This window comes from Zingiber officinale, chromosome 4B (assembly GCF_018446385.1).
Source record: "Zingiber officinale cultivar Zhangliang chromosome 4B, Zo_v1.1, whole genome shotgun sequence".
NCBI classification, from domain to species: domain Eukaryota; kingdom Viridiplantae; phylum Streptophyta; class Magnoliopsida; order Zingiberales; family Zingiberaceae; genus Zingiber; species Zingiber officinale.
In genome coordinates this window covers 18,136,385-18,157,662 of record NC_055993.1, presented here as the reverse complement: position 1 = coordinate 18,157,662, position 21,278 = coordinate 18,136,385, and the positions used below count along the sequence as shown (strand labels likewise).

Here is a 21,278-nt window from a genome sequence, read left to right as displayed (position 1 = left end):
ATATCTCCGGCCCCACGAAAATGTGGAGAGGGGGAGAGCTCACGATCGAGCGGCAGCGCCCTCGGTCATGTGCCAAGAGCTCGCCAGCAAGGACATGTGCAGCAACAATGGCAGGTGCGTGACGAAAAGACATTCAGCAGGGTGGCAGCAGATATAATTGTGACCGCCAGGATAACCTTTATCCTCTTTTGAATCGCAAAAATAGGATGAACACTGTACCAACGATAGACTTCCTTCTCTCTTCTCTCCTATCCCTTTCATCTTCGCTCTCTGCTTTACTCCATCCCATTAGAATAAACAGAGCCACATTGTGTAGTCCACGTCTTGCTGACTAACCATATCACACTCGCTAGTACCTTGTAACACACTGCCACACCTCCCTCAATAAGGAAAGGCATTTAATGTATTCACTGGACAAATACATGACAACATTTGATTATTTGTGAACTTCTAATTAAAATCATGTACATCATTCGACTTACTTGAGTCGTTTAGATTGATTAGATCACCTAAACTAACTTGTCTTGATTGACTGAATCACCCAAATCGCTAATACAGATTTGGTTAAAGAAAGAGTAGTCAAGAGCGTATTTTAGTAGATTGCCCAAAACGTTAAACAGTTGATAAGAAACAGAAGAAAAAAAGGCAATTAATCAAGCGGGCGATAATCAGCATTGTGCATGATAGTTCGTGCGCCTGGCAACTAATTTGGGACTTAGCTTCATTCGAGATGGTTATAGTGATTTAAAAATGAGTTGTCTTAAAATAATGAGACCTGGTCGGCCATTAGCAAGACAATGACCCATTAAACTGCCAAGCAAATTCCTCACAATTCAGTGTTTATAACCCAAAGCAGACGGTGCACATATCCACAGGCAGCAGGTAGCTCACAAGTCGCCAAACTGCACCGCGAGTGCAATTTTCAAACAACTCTTGAAGATTGGCCATGGCCGGCTTTGGGTCTCCCTGCGGTGCCTGCAAGTTTCTCCGGCGGAAGTGCGTGGCCGGCTGCGTCTTCGCCCCCTACTTCCGCGACGAGCAGGGTGCTGCCCACTTCGCCGCCATCCATAAGGTCTTTGGGGCTAGCAATGTCGGCAAGTTGCTCATGCACCTGCCGTTGCCCGACCGCTTTCAGGCCGCAATTACGATCTCCTACGAGGCTCAAGCAAGGCTCCAGAACCCCATCTATGGCTGCGTCGCCCACATCTTCGCCCTCCAACAACAAGTGAGTAGCAAAAATTAATATATTGACCGAGTAATTGGATTATCACTTTGAAACTTGAATTGGAGTACTCAATACAATTTGTGCGTGTTAATGCTCGTGTAGATTCTTAATCTACAAGCTCAAGTGGCCTCCCTTGAAGCACAGACGTCAAAAGGACTCAATGGCACTGCCATCAATCCCCCTCCTCCTTCTCATCCTCATCCACAACAAGTCAACCCCTACAACGCATTTCAACCTCACCAAAGTCAACACTCATCTCATGGCTTCTTCATCAACCAAACTTTAGGGGTCGCAGAGATGACTACACCGTCAATGGATGTGGAACATTCCATGAATGGAATTGACCCCGACTTCGAAATGATTGGTGAGGATTTACTGTGCCCTTCTGGAAATGAGGACTTCAATTGCTTGGATATCCAAGACAGCTTTTGGAAGTCAACTTACCAAGGAATGGAGGAGAGGCTCAATTTCTAAGGGTTCGCTAAGATAAATTACAGGGGATTGTCATTTATTTCATGCTTATTTTGAAGGCATGGGATAAAATTACTGTAGTGAAATAGGATGTGAAATAGTTAATGCATTATAAATATGATTTAAAAAGAAGAATATACAAAAAGGTGTGGCAGAAATTAAAAAATCTTTTCGATCTCAAAATCAGGACATCTTTGTGCTTCCTGTGGGTCGACCAAATCTTGGGCTAGTTTCACTTTGGGATTGGTTTTTTGGGCTTTGTAAGTGGAGATATATATGGTTTTAATTAATCATTTGAAATTTAGTTTTGGATTATTTCAAACACTTTAGAACATAATAATAAGTGTGTTTAAACTATTTTTTTTAATTAAAAATAGAAAATTTAAAAAATTGGAAATACAGGCGAGGCTAGTTACGTTGGAGGAGCTACAAGCTTTTGAGTTGTTTTTAATGAAAAATTTAACAATTTGTCAGTTGATTTTTTTTAAAAAAATTTGTAATAGTTTGTCTTAATACAAATGTGACCAAGATCATGAATTTTAGAAAAAAAATGCGACTTTTATCCTAAAGATAAAGAGAAATCTAAATTTATTGATTTAGTTAGATTCAAACGGGTATACAAGTTTAAACAATTATTGGAATTGAAAGTATGCTATGTGGTAGGAGAATCCATATGGTAGATATTACAAAGAGACATATATCGTTTAAAGACATCCTTGTGATAGATGAGATGATCACATGCAGAAAATTTAAGTGAGACAATGCATTTAAAGATATTAAATGAACCTAAAAGCAAATCTTCTAGTTATTTATGGATGAAGGAATTCAAGGTTGCATACAAGCTTGGATAGGTAAATTAATTAGTTAGGTAGATTAAATGACATTTATGCAATGGCGAAGTAAACTAAGAGGAAAATATTGCTCAAGATCATCATTTGGATTATCAAATGGAGCAATGAAATAGGATATCCCTTAGGTGGATGTTGATCCCTATTGGCTCAACTAAGGCCTTATTTTTTTTCTATAGTATTGACTAAGTAGTTTAGGGAAGATCAAGATAACTTTTATATAAAATGTAGACATCAGTTCATCCCATTTTTCTATAGTTACAACTTATGTTGAACAATATAATTTATTTTTTAAAAAAAAATTCTGTATATTTAGATTGTGCTACTGACAAAAAAGAAAATTCCACGATATATATCACATATATAAGATGGACTTAGTTCAACTAACTTGATTACAACTCATATGAGGTAAACTTGAAGAGCTTTTAGTGTTGTGGTTGACATCTCAATGAGTCAAGTTTTTTTAAAGGGTAAGGTTGGTGGAGCTAAGGTGATGATTATATGGTTAGGTTGGACTAAAGTTATGAGAACTATATGTATTCTTCCAATGTGGTCCAAAGAATACCCTCCCTCCGTCCTCCCATTGTAGATGGTTGACTTCCCTTTTAGATGTCTCAGGACATGGCTCAGTGGTTAATGCATAAGAGTTTGTATAATAGAGTCGGGGGTTGATTCTCAGTAAAATGCTGAGGATTAAAAAGACTCTCTCATACATTCGCTATCTGTAGTTCTCTAATTTATCTCATCTGTATTGACCGTAGGACCGGTTGGTGGGAGCGTTGGAGGTGAGCGTTTTGCCTTTTGTATAATTGACTTCCCTTTTAAAGGTCTTGAAGTGTGTGTGTGCACATCTAATAGGTAAGCTTGTGATGTAATTGTACTCTTAAGCCCAACTTGACACTTTCTTATACTCTCTTGCTTTAGTTTAGTTCATCCTATTTTAAGTAGTCTTTCACATACTCATTCTCACACACTAATTATCTTGGTCAAGTGCTCCATTTTCACCCGAAATTGCATCCAATTCAATTCAACTATTTCATATACTTACTCAAACCATAAATTTAATTGATTTGAATCTACTTATGCTAATTATTTGTTAAAATTTCCTCTATCTTGAGAGGGCAACCAAAACCCCTCTCAATTTAGATACGTAATTTGGCCATGTTAGGACATGTCTGAGTTAGAGGAGGAGGATGAATAACTCGCTTCGCTTCTTTGAACTTGAATAGCAATGGAAAACTTGAAACAAAACTCTAAAATGGTTAACACCTTCGATTTTACTTAGTATCAACCTCCTTGAGGTCCGACTTTCTCTTACAGCTTCATTATGAAAACCTCCTTCTCGGAGGTGGAGAAGCCTCGTACAAACTTGAATACAATAATGTTGGTGTAATTGTCCTTGGGTTAAAGTTGACCAATTTGACTAAGTTTGAGTTGGCTCAGACTTGAGTTTTGATATTTGACAATATGTGAGAGAAAAGTCAAATAGGTCAAAGGAGGATCAGATACTTGTATAGGAAAGTCCTAACTGGAGATTATACAATGAAAAGTCTTAATTGGATGTTAGGAAATGGAAAAACCTTAGTGAGTGAAGCTAGGCAATGGAAGTTCTAGCGGGGCTAGACAGTAAAGACCTAGTTGAGAACTAGATAATTGAAGTTCTAGTAGGGCTAGGCGGTGAAAACGTAGTTAGGAACTATGCAATGGAGGCCCTAGCAAGGTTAGGAAGTAAAGTCCTAGTGAGTGAAGATAAACAGTACAAGTCATAGCGGGGCTAGGCAGTGAAGACCTATTTAGGAACTAGGCAATTAAAGTTTTAATGGGATTAGGTAGTGAAGACCTAGTTGGGAACTAGGCAATAAAAGTCATAGTAGAGCTAGGTAATGAAGACCTAGTTGAGAACTAGGTAGTGAAAGTCCTAGCGGGTCTAAGCAAGGGGAAAAGTTTAAGTGGGTCAAAGGTTGACCGAACACTTGGTGATCAAAAGTCCAACAAGAGTTGAGTTGGCATGAGATGGAAAGTCCAAGTGGGTCAAAGGTTGACTGGACACTTGATAATTAAGTCTCAACAAGTTAAGGTTAATCGAGGTTTGGGCAAAGGAATCCTAAATTTGTATTAAGAGAATTAGGGTTGGGTAATCAATTAGGGTAATCGATTGGCCCAAAAAAATCGATTAAGGTAATTGATTGAGTAGTGTGTCTCGTGAATAGAAGATGTTTGAATCAATTAGGTAGATTGCTTAATTGATTGAGACTTGTTTTAATTGATTAGATGATAGCATAATCGATTGAGTGGTTTTCGCAAAGCACAATAAGGCTCTGAATCGATTAGGACAATCAATTAAGGGTGTTTTCGCGTGAGAACAGAATGGCTTGGAATCGATTGGGGCAATCATTTCAGACTTCACCAATATATTAGGATAATCAATTGAAGCATGCTTGCAAGAGCATAGTAGGTGTTGGAATCGATTGGGCAATAGATTAAGATCAAACTAATTGATTAGGGTAATCGATTGAGGGTCTTTTCACGATAGCACAGAAAGTCTTGGAATTGATTGGGGCAATCAATTAGAGACTTCCTAATCAATTGGTATGACTCACAAATTGATTAGGAATTTGGAAAAGAGTCATTCTGAAGATTTTGAATGGTCATCGAACATGACAATCGATTGGGGGTAAGCCAATAGATTAGGAGGCGTCGAAGTAACTTAGAAAATGGGTTTCACAAACATGTGAAGGAAGAGTTATTCACACCAATTCTTGAGGGTTTTAAAGATAAGTGCTACGACATTTTCAACCACCAAGAGGCAATCCAAAGTGACAAGCAAGCATCAAAAGCAAAGAAGTCATTGTAAAGTATTGTGCATTCATTTTCCATTTATTTTTGGCATTGCTTGTATTTTACTCTCATGCTTGAGCTTGTATGAGGCTTCTCCGCCACCGAAAAGGAGGTTTTCATAGTGCATCTATGAGAGGTGGAATTGACCCTTGGATTAGTCACCTCAAGGAGGTGGAGACTAAGTAAAAACAAAAGTGTTAATATTACTTTAAGTTTTCCACTGCAACATCAAGTTCAAAAAAACAATTGAAGTTATTCACCCCCCCCCCCCCTCTATCTCTTTACATGTCTTAACAAAAAACACAAAAAAAAAAATTAAAAATAGCTTTACAACAATGAATATTGCTTTGCTTATTTTTTTTGTTACTTTGGTTAGCCTCTTGATGTTTGGAAAGTATAGTAGCACTTGTAGCCAAAACCTCAAGAACTGGATTTTTCAAATGTCCACGAAAAATCCCATTTTAGGGTTCTTTCAATGCCTCTTAATCGATTGGTATCATCCCCAATTAATTGTTATGTCAGCTCGACCGTTTAAAACCTACATAATGACTCTTTTTCACCTGACTAATCGATTGGTGAGACATATCAATTGATTAACAACTTCTAATCGATTAAGACAATCGATTCTAAAGCTTTCTGTTCTCTCACGAAGAGCATCCAGTCGATTACTCTAATTGATTGGTTGAATCGATTGCACCGATTCAGAACCTTTCTATTCGCGTAGAAAAATAGCTTAATCAATTGCTCAATCGATTATGGATCCTATTTTGTGAAATGCTCTCCCAATCGATTAGTGATCCTCTCCAATCAATTAGCTCTGCTCAATCAATTAAGCCAATAGATTTGAGTAGCAAACCCTAAACTTTTGGGTTTAGAGTTTATTACTCGATTGGTGAATCCCACGAATTGATTACTAACCCTAATTTCAGCCTTTTCAAGAATGAAATCACGTCTTTCCTTATATCTAATTGATCTCAACCTACCAGGACTTCTGTTGCCCAACATTCAGTCATTCGTGACCTATTAGGACTTCCCGTTGTCTAGCATTCGGTCAATCTTGACCTGTTATGGCTTCTTCACCAAGTGTTTGGTCAACCTTTAATTCACTTAGACTTTTCCATTGCCTAGCTCCGCTAGAAAATCCATTGCCTAGTTCCCAACTAGGTCTTCCACTACCTATCCTCACTAAGGCTTCTTTTGCCTATTTCCCAACTAGGTCTTCCACTATCTAGCTGTTAGTTAGAGCCCTAGAGCCAATCATTTGATGATTGTTGTATGGACTCGTTGTATCATATTCTTATATAAATAAAGGCATTTGTTTTGGTTATTATACTTACTTGTATTGGTGCCAAATAACTAAGTATAATAGCGTCCTTGAATAGAAGGTTCTTACCTATATCAATCGATTGGTTTAATCGATAGTGAGATGATATAGGGAACACTACTCTTAATCATTCCTAGTCGAGTATTAACATTCAGGAACAATGTTAATGCGACGAGACTAGCATGTAAGTCAACTCGATGACTTGATCTTACAAGTCATGGATATGGAGATATCAAGTTGACACATGAGTATGCATTAGAGAATGTATACTGAATGACCCGCCATGAGAAAGTATCATGGATCGTTATATGAGTGTCATATACTTTCTCATGTGACTATTAGTATGACTACTAGTCCTTGGACCTGAAGTCACCATGGTTCCCTACATAAGGAGTTACGTACTTTGGCTTCGTCAAACGTCACCCGTAACTAGGTGGACTATAAAGGTGATTACTGGGTATGTAACAAATTATGCGGAGGGATGTGAGTGATGTAGATGGGATCTATCCCTCCTATATGACGGGAGTGACATCGATATTCTTGATAGAGTGATACCACTAAGTGCATAGCCATGCCCAAATGAGTCAATATGAGATGTTGAGCTCATTTGATTGAGTGAGTCTACTTGGAGTTCAAGATTTAGATTGATTAGAGGATGACACGATCTATGCCTCACATTGATCAATCTAGATGTCAATGATAGAAGGACACTTGTCATATTTTGTGAGGAGTCACAATTAGTAGTCACAAGGTGATGTTGGATCTCAACATTCTTGTAACTTGGGTAGTAATGATGTGTTGCTAGATACCGTTCATTACTTATGCTTCTAAATGGGTTTAGAAGCATTGCCAACGTTACAAGAACCTATAAGGTCACACACAAAGGACAATTAGATGGAGATTAGGTTCATATGATGAACCAAGAGGATTAGATTCATGTGATGAATCAAATTGGATTAAGAGTAATCCTAATTGAACTAATTGAGTTGGACTCAATTTGATTCATGTGTTCAATGAGTCTAATTTAGATTATGACTCATTGAATCAATTTAATTAAATGAATTAGATCCATTATATTAAATTGGCTTGAATCAAATGGTTGGATTTGATCAACCATGGGAGTTATAATGTCAAGTTTGACTTGACTTGAGAGGAAGAGGAAAAAGTCAAGTTTGACTTGACTATATGCCACCTCATTTGTGAGTTGGCATTAAGTGGCCAATAATGGTGTTACACATCATTAAGTTTAGCACATGTGTGTGCCACCTCATAGAGGTTACAAATCTCCTCTTTAATGGAAACATTAAATGAGAAAGGAGGTTACACTCCTTAATGTGGTCGGCCACTTATTGTGGAGTGAATGAGTTGTTTTTCAAATTCAAGCCAATTCATTCCATCCTCTTCCTCCTCTCATTCTCCTCTCCCTCTCCTCCTCCTTGGCCGAACCACCTAAAGTGCTAGCACACCTTTGTTTGGTCTTATCCACCTAGTTTGTTCGTGTGGATACGCATAGAGGATCGTACACTTGACGATCTCGAGATCCGGCGAACCTTTGGACGAGCGGGATTGCGAAGGGCATCGCATCAAGGGTAAAATCTCTCAACCATGTAGTTCTAGTGTAGATCTAGATGTAAGAAACTCGTACACGTAAAATTTTTATTTTATTTTACTTCGAACGGATCCGGTGGCATGGGAATCGGGGTTTTCGTAACTCGAAAAAGCGGTTTTTGCGGCCCGAAAATCCCAATAGTGGTATCAGAGCCACGTGCGAAGTCTTGTACGAGTTTAATATGTATTTTTAAGAAAAATATCAGTACTATACTTTTCTGTTAATTTCTGATTTTTATGGTTTTTATGGGTATTTTCTCGTAGAAGCGAAGCACAAGTGTTTAGACACTTGTAGGCTTCGATTACCGAGAAGATTTTTCCGAAACGGCAAGGTTTCGCCCCAAATCATTTTGGGATAGCGGGCTAAGGCGCTCTAGGATCACTTAGGAACACTCGCGATGGTTATATCATGGGTAGGGGTACTGCCCGTAGCCCCGCAAGGGGATTCGTTCCACGATTGCGCTCGAAAATCGCTAAACGGGACCGCCGGAAATTTTACTCATAAAAATTATAAATATTGTAGTAAAGTTACAGAAAATTATAGAAAATACATAATTTAGAATTATGTATTATTTTGTGATAGTCATGGCCCAAAAGACCCAATTGGATTGAAAAAATTGTGTTGTAATTCATAATATGGCCTGCGTGCCATTTTGTGTGTTTGCGCGTGTTGTACTTGATTCGCGACCTGCGCGTCGTGCCTTTCTATTTATTTATTCTTGTTGTAAATAGTTTAGACTCGAATGTAACTCGAGTTTCACCATTGTAATGTACAAAATGGAGCTGTGGAAGGTCCACTCGAGACGGAGTTACGAGGAGGGCACAAGCAACACAAGATGGTCAAAAGGAGGAGCTTGAGAAGCTGTTGACCTTAGGTTGACCATCCGATCTTTTCATTGGCTTGAGAAGATCGTAGTAGGGCCATGACTAATCACAAAATTTAATTAATTGCTTGTGTGTGTATGTGATGCATACTAGATTAGTAATTAATTAGTGCCTAACAATTAGATTAGATCTAAATCGTGTACAAGATGCACCCTAACGATTAGATTAGATCTAAATCGCGTATAAGATACACATCGTCGATTAGATTAGATCTCAATCGCGTCAACTCTAAAATGTCTACCATGCCGTGATACCTATCACTACCTGTCACGCCCCGGAGGAGCCCCTGTCCGAAGAAATTTCGGCAGCATCTCTCCTGTACGGCGGACAATCTGAAACTTTTCTACATCCTCATATACCTCAGCCACATGCGGTTGGAATAATAACATGTAAATAAACCATCATCACGCAGTTTATATAAATATAAGCAAACCAAAGCAGTAATACCATGACTCAAAATCAATCCTACTCAACTACACTCGTAAAGCTCAAATCCGATGAACTCACCTGTTCTGCCATCCAGGCAGGCATGTAGTAGAATAAATCCAAATCATACCAAAAATCCAGCAAACGATAAGAATCCATACAATATCCATAAGTAAAACAATACAAGACTAAAAACAAAATCTGATAGAGAAACTAAGATAAAATAACAACTCAAGACCAGCAGAGGACTAGCACTACGTGCAGATGGGGACTAGCGACTGGAACTGCTCCGGACAGCCTCAACCTGAAAATATCAACAATGGAGGCGGGGTGAGTCCAACACTCAACATGTACAACTGATATGCAAAGTAAGGAAATAACACCTAGCACTAATCATGCGTACAGTCTCCTGATGTAATAAGGGTGAATACAAACTGAAGTAAACAGGAGAATACTGTACTAATCAGGACCTGGTACTAGGATAAACAGTCCGAGTGATATGGAAATCCTGTATGCATGTCAAACATAGGTATCCAAACAATATGCAGCATATAAATGCAGCAAACACAAACACAAGCAATAAATGCATCATGCATATGATGTCAATGTCATGGTCACCCCTGACGCCAGTCAGCCAACTCACAACAGAAGTGGGACCGAGTGGGTAGGGCTGTGACGACCGTGCACTCTGCATCACTACTCCTGATGAGTGACCGAGTGGACGGGATGCTGTAAGAGTACACACATACTCCTACCCCAAATCATAAATGGGGGAGCGTAATGCTCTCATCTCCCGGTACACGATGACGGGGAGGGGTCCCTAACGTGCTACACGCTGCGTCACACTACCCATGAGCGGACCAACGGAGCACCGAAACTGACGTGCTACCACGCTGCGTCACGCTACCCATGAGCGTCAACAACGGAGCACCGAACAGTGATGAAACTGGCGATGTGCTCGACAATAATGGAGAAATCTATCACACAGCATGCAGTCATGCGAATGGTGCATGACACTAAGCATGGTAATATACTGAACCAAATCTATATACATATATGATGTGCACCATAGTCAGTAAATCATATAAAGAGTGCATAGATCAGATAAGGTATCAAACTTAGGTCCTGAACATGGTGAAGCATGGTTATATCACTACCCCTATGAGCATGTGTAATCAGGTACATAACAACACGAAATGCAAAACAAACAATCAATCAAGCAAGTATCAAGTAATCGGATAGTGATTAACCGAAACAAATGAGGAACACAATTAATGCAACTTGTTAATTTCATTATTATGCATATCAAAGACAATAAGTCAAAAGTACCCGCCTCCAATCAAATAGTCCAATCTGGTCCAAATACGACGTCGAGATGCTCGTCTCGCGTCAAAGTCTTGTGGCATCAAACATAATGTCTAGTTTAGCTAATTTATCATACAACCATTAGCCAAACTAAATTCCAATCCATCGACCAACTAGGGTTAGCTTCATTAACCCTAATTACACCTTTAGATTTATTTCTAAACTTAAGTTAACAACTTTTGCTAACACAACTAGCTATCATCTACAACGAAGACAAAAAACCAAGTATTTTACCTTGATTTCTTAGCAACTGCTGGATGGATTTGCTGTCGGATCAGGCTGCCGGCTACTGCAAACCAATGGAAGTTGCTACCAGTTCGCGTCGAAGCAACCGAATACCCTCTGAAATCACAGATCATAACCTAGGGCACGGCTGGGATGCACACACTGTTCTGGCGGCAGTGCTAGGGCACAAGGGAAGAAAATCAACGATACTTGGGCAGGGAAATTGTCAATTGATTGGCACTGTTCAGGGCTTTGGCCGGCGGTGGAAGATATCCGGCTAGGGCACTCGAGATGGAGGTCGGCGATCGGAGATAGGGCTCGCGGTGGTCGGTTGTGTCTCGGGAAGAAGATGAAGAGAGCAGTGTCGGCTTTGTGAATTGCAGCCGGCTGTGGATCTAGGGCACAGCGGCGGGCCAACGCTAGGGCACAGAGGCAGTCGTTGGAGCTCTTGTGGCCGATGCTCGGCGTCGGCTGTGGTGGCGGGTCAGGAAAGAAAAAGGAAGGAGAAGAGAAGTGCTCGATGACGAAGAAGGAGAAGAGGAAAGGATCGGTGAGGCTTTAATCGCGAGGGAGAGGGCGGCGGTTAGGGCAAGGAGAGAAAAGGGCGGCGTCGGGAAGAAGAAGGGAGCGGCTCGGGTGCTCGAGGGAGAAGCGGAGGAATTAAGGAAAAGAGAAAATAAAATAAAAAGAAAAAAGAATTTAAGAAATAAACATTTCCTCGCTTAAATGGGTAGCCCAAACAGACTTTTCCCGGGCCCTATTTTTATCCCCGTTAACTCGTCCATACAAGCTCCGAAAAATTTCTAAAAATTCCGGAAAATACCCTTATTAATATTCACCTATTTTCGGTATTTTACATTCTCCCCCACTAATAAAAAATTTGGTCCCCAAATTTTGTTATCTACCATCAACAAGTACTAATAATAAACAGAAAGTATAAATGTTGAACGGTAAACTGAATCACATACCTCAAGTGAAAAGATGGGGGTATCGAGCTCGGATAGTATCCTCGAGCTCCCAAGTAGCCTCCTCATCCGAATGATGCGGCCATCCAACTTTAACTAGCCGGATAGTCTTGTTCTGCAACTGACGCTCTTTCCGGTTGAGAATCCGTACCGGAACCTCCTCATATGTAATGTCAGGCTGAACTGGAACTGGAATATCTGCCAGCACATGTGTCGGGTCGGGCACGTATCTCCGCAGCATAGATACGTGGAATACATCGTGGACGCCTGCCAGGGACGGTGGTAGTGCCAGCCGGTAAGCTACCGCTCCGATCCTCTCCAAGATCTCAAAAGGGCCAATATACCGCGGAGCCAGCTTACCTCTGAGGTCAAATCTCTTCACCCCTTTCATGGGTGAAACTCGCAGAAATACATGGTCGCCAACAGAGAACTTTAGTGGTCTGCGTCTCCGATCAGCATAACTCTTCTGGCGGTCCTGCGCCTCTGACATCCTCCGTTTGATAGTACGGACCAACTCTGCATCCTGCTGAACTCTATGAGGTACCAACAACTGGGCCTCTCCAACCTCATCCCAAAGGACGGATGTCTGACAAGGTCTACCATACAACGCCTCAAACGGTGCCATCTGGATAGCCGAATGAAAGCTATTGTTGTAAGCAAACTCTACTAACGGCAGATGGTCCTCCCAACTGCCTTCGAAATCCATAACACATGACCTCAGCAGGTCCTTTAAAGTCTGAATGGTCCGCTCTGACTGTCCATCTGTCTGTGGATGGAAGGCTGTACTAAATCGGAGCTGCGTGCCCAAGGCCTGCTACAGACTCTGCCAGAAACGAGACGTGAACCGTGGATCTCTATCCGAAATGATACTCAACGGAACACCATGTAGTCGGATGATCTCTCGGCAATATAGATCTGCCAATCGATCCAGGGAATCAGTCCTCCAAATCGCTAAGAAATGCGTGGATTTGGTTAATCGATCAACGATTACCCAAATCGCGTCATGGCCTCGTCGTGTCCTCGGCAACCCTACCACAAAGTCCATAGTAATATGATCCCATTTCCACTCAGGAATAGGAATCCGCTGAAGTAATCCTGCAGGTCTCTGGTGCTCAGCCTTCACCTGCTGACAAACAAGACATCTAGCTACAAAATCCACGATGTCTTTCTTCATGCCATTCTACCAATAGGAACGCTTCAAGTCTCGATACATACGGGTCCCGCCTGGATGGATCGCAAATCGAGAACGGTGAGCCTCCTGAAGTAGCTCCTGTAAGACCGGATGAGACTAAGGTACGCATAATCTGCCTCGGAAGTATATAATACCCTCCTCGTCTCGTGTAAACTCGGTCTGCTACCCGGAAGCTATCTGACTACTAATGAACTGCAAATGCTGATCACCAGCCTGTGCCTCTCAGATCCTCGTCCTGATCGACGACTGAGCTACCATGGTAACCAGAATACCCTGCTCTGTAGATCCCTGCTCCTCAAGGTCTAACTCAGAGAAACCCTGAACCAAGTCTGTAACTGAAACTCAGTGGCAAGCCAAAGTCCCTCTGGACTTCCTGCTAAGTGCATCGGCAACCACATTAGCTTTCCCCGGGTGGTAGCTAATGGTACAATCGTAGTCCTTCAGGAACTCCATCCATCGCCTCTGTCGGAGATTAAGCTCCTTCTGAGTAAAAATGTATTTGAGACTCTTATGATCAGTGAGAATCTCAAATGTAATGTCGTACAGATGATGACACCAAATCTTCAAAGCATATATAATGGCGGCTAACTCCAGGTCATGTACTGGGTAGTTCTTCTCATGCTCCTTCAGCTGATGAGAAGCATAAGAGACTACTCTGCCGTGCTGCATCAGAATAGCGCCCAAACCCTGAAGAGAAGCGTCGGTGTAGAGTACAAATCCGTCCTCTCCAGAAGGTAAAACCAAAATTGGAGCCGACACTAATCTCCGCTTCAGCTCCTGAAAGCTGGTCTCGCAATCCTCGGACCACGTGAACTTCACGCCTTTCCTGGTAAGGCGTGTCAGCGGCATAGCAATACATGAGAAACCTTCGACAAAACGTCGGTAATATCCGGCCAATCCCAGAAAACTGCGGATCTCCTGAACTGACTTCGGCTGCTCCCAACCGGTGACAGCCTCGATCTTCTGAGGATCAACTGAAATACCTCTGCTAGAAACCACGTGTCCCAGAAAACCGACTGAGGATAACCAAAATGCACACTTGCTGAACTTCGCGTACAGCTGATGCCGTCGAAGAATCTCCAAGAGTATGCGAAGATGCTGTGCATGCTCCTCCTCGGAACGAGAGTATACCAATATATCATCGATGAAGACGATAACAAATCGATCCAGATACTCCAGAAAAATGCGGTTCATCAAGTCCATAAACACCGCTGGAGCATTGGTAAGCCCAAATGGCATTACCAAAAACTCATAATGACCATATCTCGTACGGAAAGCTGTCTTCTGGATATCTGAGTCTCTGACCCGCAACTGATGATATCCGGATCGCAGATCAATCTTAGAATACACTGATGAACCTCTGAGCTGATCAAACAAATCCTCGAGCCATGGTAAAGGATATTTATTTCTGACGGTCACTGCATTCAGCTGTCTGTAGTCAATATATAACCTCATAGTGCCGTCCTTTTTCTTGACAAATAACACCGGTGAACCCCATGGAGAAACACTAGGGCGAATGAATCCCCTGTCTAAAAGCTCCTGGAGTTGAACCTTCAGCTCGTTGAACTCTTTTGGTGCCATACGATATGGAGCTTTCGATGCCGGTGCGGTCCCCGGAATCAGCTCAATAGCGAACTCCACTTGCCTTCTAGGAGGCAAACCTGGCAGCTCCTCTGGAAATACATCTGGGTACTCCCGGACTACAGGAACGTCGGAGAGCTGTGAACTACTGCTGTCCTCAGTACTAATCAAAGATAATAGGAAACTCTGATAGCCATGTGACAACAGCTTCTGAGCCTGATTCGCCGAAATGATCGATATGCCGTCATCTCTGATGCCAGTGAAATCCCACGAGGGTTGGTTCGGAGGCCGGAAGGTAACCACCCTCGCCTGGCAATCAACTGTGGCATGATATGCTGACAACCAATCCATGCCAAGAATGATATCAAACTCGACCATCTCCAACACTAAAAGATCTACAATAAGTATCATATTGCCAAAATCTAACGGGCAACCTCTGACCTCTTGAGTGACGCCCAAAGTATCACCAGACGGTAGAGAAACAGTCAATCGCTGGGGTCTGAAAGTAGGTAATCTACCAATCTCCCGCATAAAGGTACGGGATATAAAAGATTGCGAGCTACTAGTATCAATCAATATATCAGCGAAAAATGCATAAATGGAAATCATACCGCGGAAAACGGATCCGTCGGCCCGCTATGCATCCTCCCTGGTAATCGCATGAATACGTCCAGTCTCTGGCGGAGGAGGAGGTGGTAACGCTGCCAGCGGCTGCTGCGGCTGGGCAGATGCCTGCCACTGAGGCGCTGCTGGATAATGTGCCAGAGAAGACTGAGAAGGCGGCGACTGATACTGTGCCGATGGCTGGGATTGAGTCTAGTATTGACCTAGAGGTTGAGGCTGCATCTGATACTGCCCCTACGTCGGATAATAAGGTCCCGGAACAGAACTCTGGGGTGCTATGGAAGCACTGGAGTACTCCTGTCCATGCATGCCAAATGCTGCTGCAAGTGAAGCTGTCCCCTGCTGCAAGTGAAGCTGTCCCCTGCTGATGATGTGAGGGTTGGAATCTCCGCCCTCCTCGTCGAGACCCTGACTGACTGTGCTGTCCTCCCTGAGCAGTAACTCCGGGAGCAGTATGCTGAGCCTTCAGCTGGCAATCTCGACTCTAGTGCCCAGGCAGTTTGCAATAAAAGCAAACTGGCTGTCCCATAGTACAGGCTGTGGTGATGTGATCTCGGGACACACATCTGAAACACCGAATATCGCTGGTGGGTTGTTTCCGGTTCTGCTGTGGAGACCGGAAACGTCCTGCAGAAGACTGCCCTGATTTCTGAGGCCTATGAGATACCCCAGAAGTACCCTGATCTGACCGACTGCGCCTGCTCTGCTGTGGTGTAGCCTGTGATTGTTGGATCTGTCCAGATGTCTGACTCGGCTGCTTCCTTTTCCTATCTGGAAAAACTCTCTGCTGAGCTGACTCAATAATGAGGGCTCTGTCCAACATCTCCGTATAAGATGTGATACCAAGACCGACAAGTCTTAGTTGCAAATGTCCATCCAGCCCCTGAATGAACTGCTGCATACGTGAACTGTCCTCAGCAACTAGCTCTGGACAAAATCTGGCCAATCTGTCAAACTCTGTACTATACTCTGTCACCGATCGATTGTTCTGTCGCAAACTCAGAAAATCCTGCCGGCGAGCCATCTGATAAGCTCATGGAAAGAAACGGCTCTCAAAAACCTCTCTGAATCTGGCCCAAGTGATGTTCTGCTCACCGATGATGGAATGCTGAGTAATCCACCAGGTGTCGGCCGCGTCCCGTAAATGAAAAGCAGTCAGCTCTGCTTTCTCCCACTCGGAGCAAGCCATATAGAAGGAGGTCCGCTCCATAGTCTCAATCCAAGACAAGGCCACACTCGGATCTCGGTCTCCTTGGAAGAGGGTGAATCGACTCTTCATCGACTCTGCCAACACTGGAATCCTGGCTCGTGCCGCAACAATGTCAGTGAGGTGTGTCAGAACGGCCGTCGGAACTGGCGGAACCACTGGAGCTGGTGCTACGGGTGGTACCGCTGTATAAACTGGAGGAGGTACTCCCAATGTTGCTGAGTAAACTGGAGCATATGCCGTCGGTGGCACTGTAGGGTGAACATAGGTGGCCGCGGCTGGATGTACGGTAGGCAACGGTACCAGATGTGGAGTAGCCGGTATCCCTAATGCAGGTGCTGTTGGGTACACCGTATGTACTGGGAGCACAGGTGCCGCTGGTGTCGGGTACACTGTAGGCCCAGGTGGCGGTGGTGCCGAGTACGCGATAGACTGGGCTGGAGCTGGTGTCGGGTATGCCAATGGTACCCCTGGTGGTACTGGAAATACAGTAGGAGTGGATACTGTCGGTGTAGCTGAGGTAGGTACCTCTAAGGGAGCCATCGGGGTCTGAGAGCCCGACGCGCCCGCAGCATGCTGAGTCTATCCATGGTTGACATGCTCATCCATAGAAGGCATCTCTGGCATATCCAGAGATCCCGCGGTCCTCGTACGTGGTCGTCCAGCACCACGTCTCGCAGCAATCCGCGTAGATCGCCTCATATCTGTTAAATTATATTACAGATATTACTACCAGTATAACCAATTACCAAAATAACATCATACCTAATTGCTGTCTGGAGATGTTCCGTCGCTGTCGAGTCCCCAAATTGACCTCAAAATTCCGAACGAGAAAATCACCGGAAATCCATATAAATCCAATGGAAGTCTGAAACATAACCATAACGGAAATCCGTACAAACCGAAATAGATACCCAAAAATCTAGAACACCAAAAGCAGGTATCATAACCCGCTCTGATACCAATAAATTGGTATTAGATAAATCTCAAAAATCCAACACATGAAAATCAAACAAGTATCGCCACACTTTGGCGCTCTGATACCATATTAATTGGTATCAGGTTATCCCAAATATCCAAAATACGAAAACAAAGATCGTAAAACCTAAGCTCTGATACCACTAAATTGTCACGCCCCGGAGGAGTCCCTGTCCGAAGAAATTTTGGCAGCACTTCCCCTGTACAGCGGACAATCTGAAACTTTCTACAATCATCATATACCTCAGCCACATGCGGCTGGAATAATAACATGTACATAAACCATCACCACGCAGTTTATATAGATATAAGCAAACCAAAGCAGTAATACCATGACTCAAAATCAACCCTACTCAACTACACTCGTAAAGCTCAAATCTGATGAGCTCACCTCTTCTGCCGTCTAGGCAGGCATGTAGTACAATAAAACCAAATCATACCAAAAATCCATCAAACGATAAGAATTCATACAATATCCATAAGTAAAACAATACAAGACTAAAAACAAAGTCTGATAGAGAAACTAAGATAAAATAACAACTCAAGACCAGCAGAGGACTAGCACTACATGCAGATGGGGACTAGCGACTGGAACTGCTCCGGACAGCCTCAACCTGAAAATATCAACAATGGAGGCGGGGTGAGTCCAACACTCAACATGTACAACTGATATGCAAAGTAAGGAAATAACACCTAGCACTAATCATGCGTACAGTCTCCTGATGTAATAAGGGTGAATACAAACTGAAGTAAACAGGAGAATACTGTACTAATCAGGACCTGGTACTAGGATAAACAGTCCGAGTGATATGGAAATCCTGTATGCATGTCAAACATAGGTATCCAAACAATATGCAGCATATAAATGCAGCAAACACAAACACAAGCAATAAATGCATCATGCATATGATGTCAATGTCATGGTCACCCTTGACGCCAGTCAGCCAACTCACAACAGAAGTGGGACCGAGTGGGTAGGGCTGTGACGACCGTGCACTCTGCATCACTACTCCTGATGAGTGACCGAGTGGACGGGATGCTGTAAGAGTACACACATACTCCTACCCCAAATCATAAATGGGGGAGCGTAATGCTCTCATCTCCCGGTACACGATGACGGGGAGGGGTCCCTAACGTGCTACACGCTGCGTCACACTACCCATGAGCGGACCAACGGAGCACCGAAAGAGCAAACTGACGTGCTACCACGCTGCGTCACGCTACCCATGAGCGTCAACAACGGAGCACCGAACAGTGATGAAACTGGCGATGTGCTCGACAATAATGGAGAAATCTATCACACAGCATGCAGTCATGCGAATGGTGCATGACACTAAGCATGGTAATATACTGAACCAAATCTATATACATATATGATGTGCACCATAGTCAGTAAATCATATAAAGAGTGCATAGATCAGATAAGGTATCAAACCTAGGTCCTGAACATGGTGAAGCATGGTTATATCACTACCCCTATGAGCATGTGTAATCAGGTACATAACAACACGAAATGCAAAACAAACAATCAATCAAGCAGGTATCAAGTAATCGGATAGTGATTAACCGAAACAAATGAGGAACACAATTAATGCAACTTGTTAATTTCTTTATTATGCATATCAAAGACAATAAGTCAAAAGTACCCGCCTCCAATCAAATAGTCCAATCTGGTCCAAATACGACGTCGAGATGCTCGTCTCGCGTCAAAGTCTTGTGGCATCAAACATAATGTCTAGTTTAGCTAATTTATCATACAACCATTAGCCAAACTAAATTCCAATCCATCGACCAACTAGGGTTAGCTTCATTAACCCTAATTACACCTTTAGATTTATTTCTAAACTTAAGTTAACAACTTTTGCTAACACAACTAGCTATCATCTACAACGAAGACAAAAAACCAAGTATTTTACCTTGATTTCTTAGCAACTGCTGGATGGATTTGCTGTCGGATCAGGCTGCCGGCTACTGCAAACCAATGGAAGTTGCTACCAGTTCGCGTCGAAGCAACCGAATACCCTCTGAAATCACAGATCATAACCTAGGGCACGGCTGGGATGCACACACTGTTCTGGCGGCAGTGCTAGGGCACAAGGGAAGAAAATCAACGATACTTGGGCAGGGAAATTGTCAATTGATTGGCACTGTTCAGGGCTTTGGCCGGCGGTGGAAGATATCCGGCTAGGGCACTCGAGATGGAGGTCGGCGATCGGAGATAGGGCTCGCGGTGGTCGGTTGTGTCTCGGGAAGAAGATGAAGAGAGCAGTGTCGGCTTTGTGAATTGCAGCCGGCTGTGGATCTAGGGCACAGCGGCGGGCCAACGCTAGGGCACAGAGGCAGTCGTTGGAGCTCTTGTGGCCGATGCTCGGCGTCGGCTGTGGTGGCGGGTCAGGAAAGAAAAAGGAAGGAGAAGAGAAGTGCTCGATGACGAAGAAGGAGAAGAGGAAAGGATCGGTGAGGCTTTAATCGCGAGGGAGAGGGCGGCGGTTAGGGCAAGGAGAGAAAAGGGCGGCGTCGGGAAGAAGAAGGGAGCGGCTCGGGTGCTCGAGGGCGAGAAGCGGAGGAATTAAGGAAAAGAGAAAATAAAATAAAAAGAAAAAAGAATTTAAGAAATAAACATTTCCTCGCTTAAATGGGTAGCCCAAACAGACTTTTCCCGGGCCCTATTTTTATCCCCGTTAACTCGTCCATACAAGCTCCGAAAAATTTCTAAAAATTCCGGAAAATACCCTTATTAATATTCACCTATTTTCGGTATTTTACATTCTCCCCCACTAATAAAAAATTTGGTCCCCAAATTTTGTTATCTACCATCAACAAGTACTAATAATAAACAGAAAGTATAAATGTTGAACGGTAAACTGAATCACATACCTCAAGTGAAAAGATGGGGGTATCGAGCTCGGATAGTATCCTCGAGCTCCCAAGTAGCCTCCTCATCCGAATGATGCGGCCATCCAACTTTAACTAGCCGGATAGTCTTGTTCTGCAACTGACGCTCTTTCCGGTTGAGAATCCGTACCGGAACCTCCTCATATGTAATGTCAGGCTGAACTCGAACTGGAGAATATCTGCCGGCACATGTGTCGGGTCGGCACGTATCTCCTCAGCATAGATACGTGGAATACATCGTGGAGCCTGCCAGGGACGGTGGTAGTGCCAGCCGGTAAGCTACCGCTCCGATCCTCTCCAAGATCTCAAAAGGGCCAATATACCGCGGAGCCAGCTTACCTCTGAGGTCAAATCTCTTCACCCCTTTCATGGGTGAAACTCGCAGAAATACATGGTCGCCAACAGAGAACTTTAGTGGTCTGCGTCTCCGATCAGCATAACTCTTCTGGCGGTCCTGCGCCTCTGACATCCTCCGTTTGATAGTACGGACCAACTCTGCATCCTGCTGAACTCTATGAGGTACCAACAACTGGGCCTCTCCAACCTCATCCCAAAGGACGGATGTCTGACAAGGTCTACCATACAACGCCTCAAACGGTGCCATCTGGATAGCCGAATGAA

General features: G+C 43.3%; 1 protein-coding gene across 1 annotated transcript; it reads left to right on the top strand.

Annotated features, from left to right (window-relative positions):
- Positions 1 to 877: 877 nt before the first annotated feature.
- On the top strand, positions 878 to 1,823 carry LOC121977428 (LOB domain-containing protein CRL1-like). Its single transcript, XM_042530009.1, has 2 exons — positions 878 to 1,225; positions 1,328 to 1,823. The coding sequence occupies exons 1-2, from the start codon at positions 947 to 949 to the stop codon at positions 1,697 to 1,699; spliced, it is 651 nt and encodes a 216-aa protein (XP_042385943.1). The 5' UTR covers positions 878 to 946; the 3' UTR covers positions 1,700 to 1,823.
- The last annotated feature ends 19,455 nt before the right edge of the window (positions 1,824 to 21,278 follow it).

Coding starts and splice junctions, on each gene's coding strand:
- LOC121977428 (XM_042530009.1), top strand. CDS start 947: ATGGCCGGCTTTGGGTCTCCCTGCGGTGCCTGCAAGTTTCTCCGGCGG. Junction 1,226..1,327: donor TCTTCGCCCTCCAACAACAA/GTGAGTAGCAAA, acceptor ATGCTCGTGTAG/ATTCTTAATCTACAAGCTCA.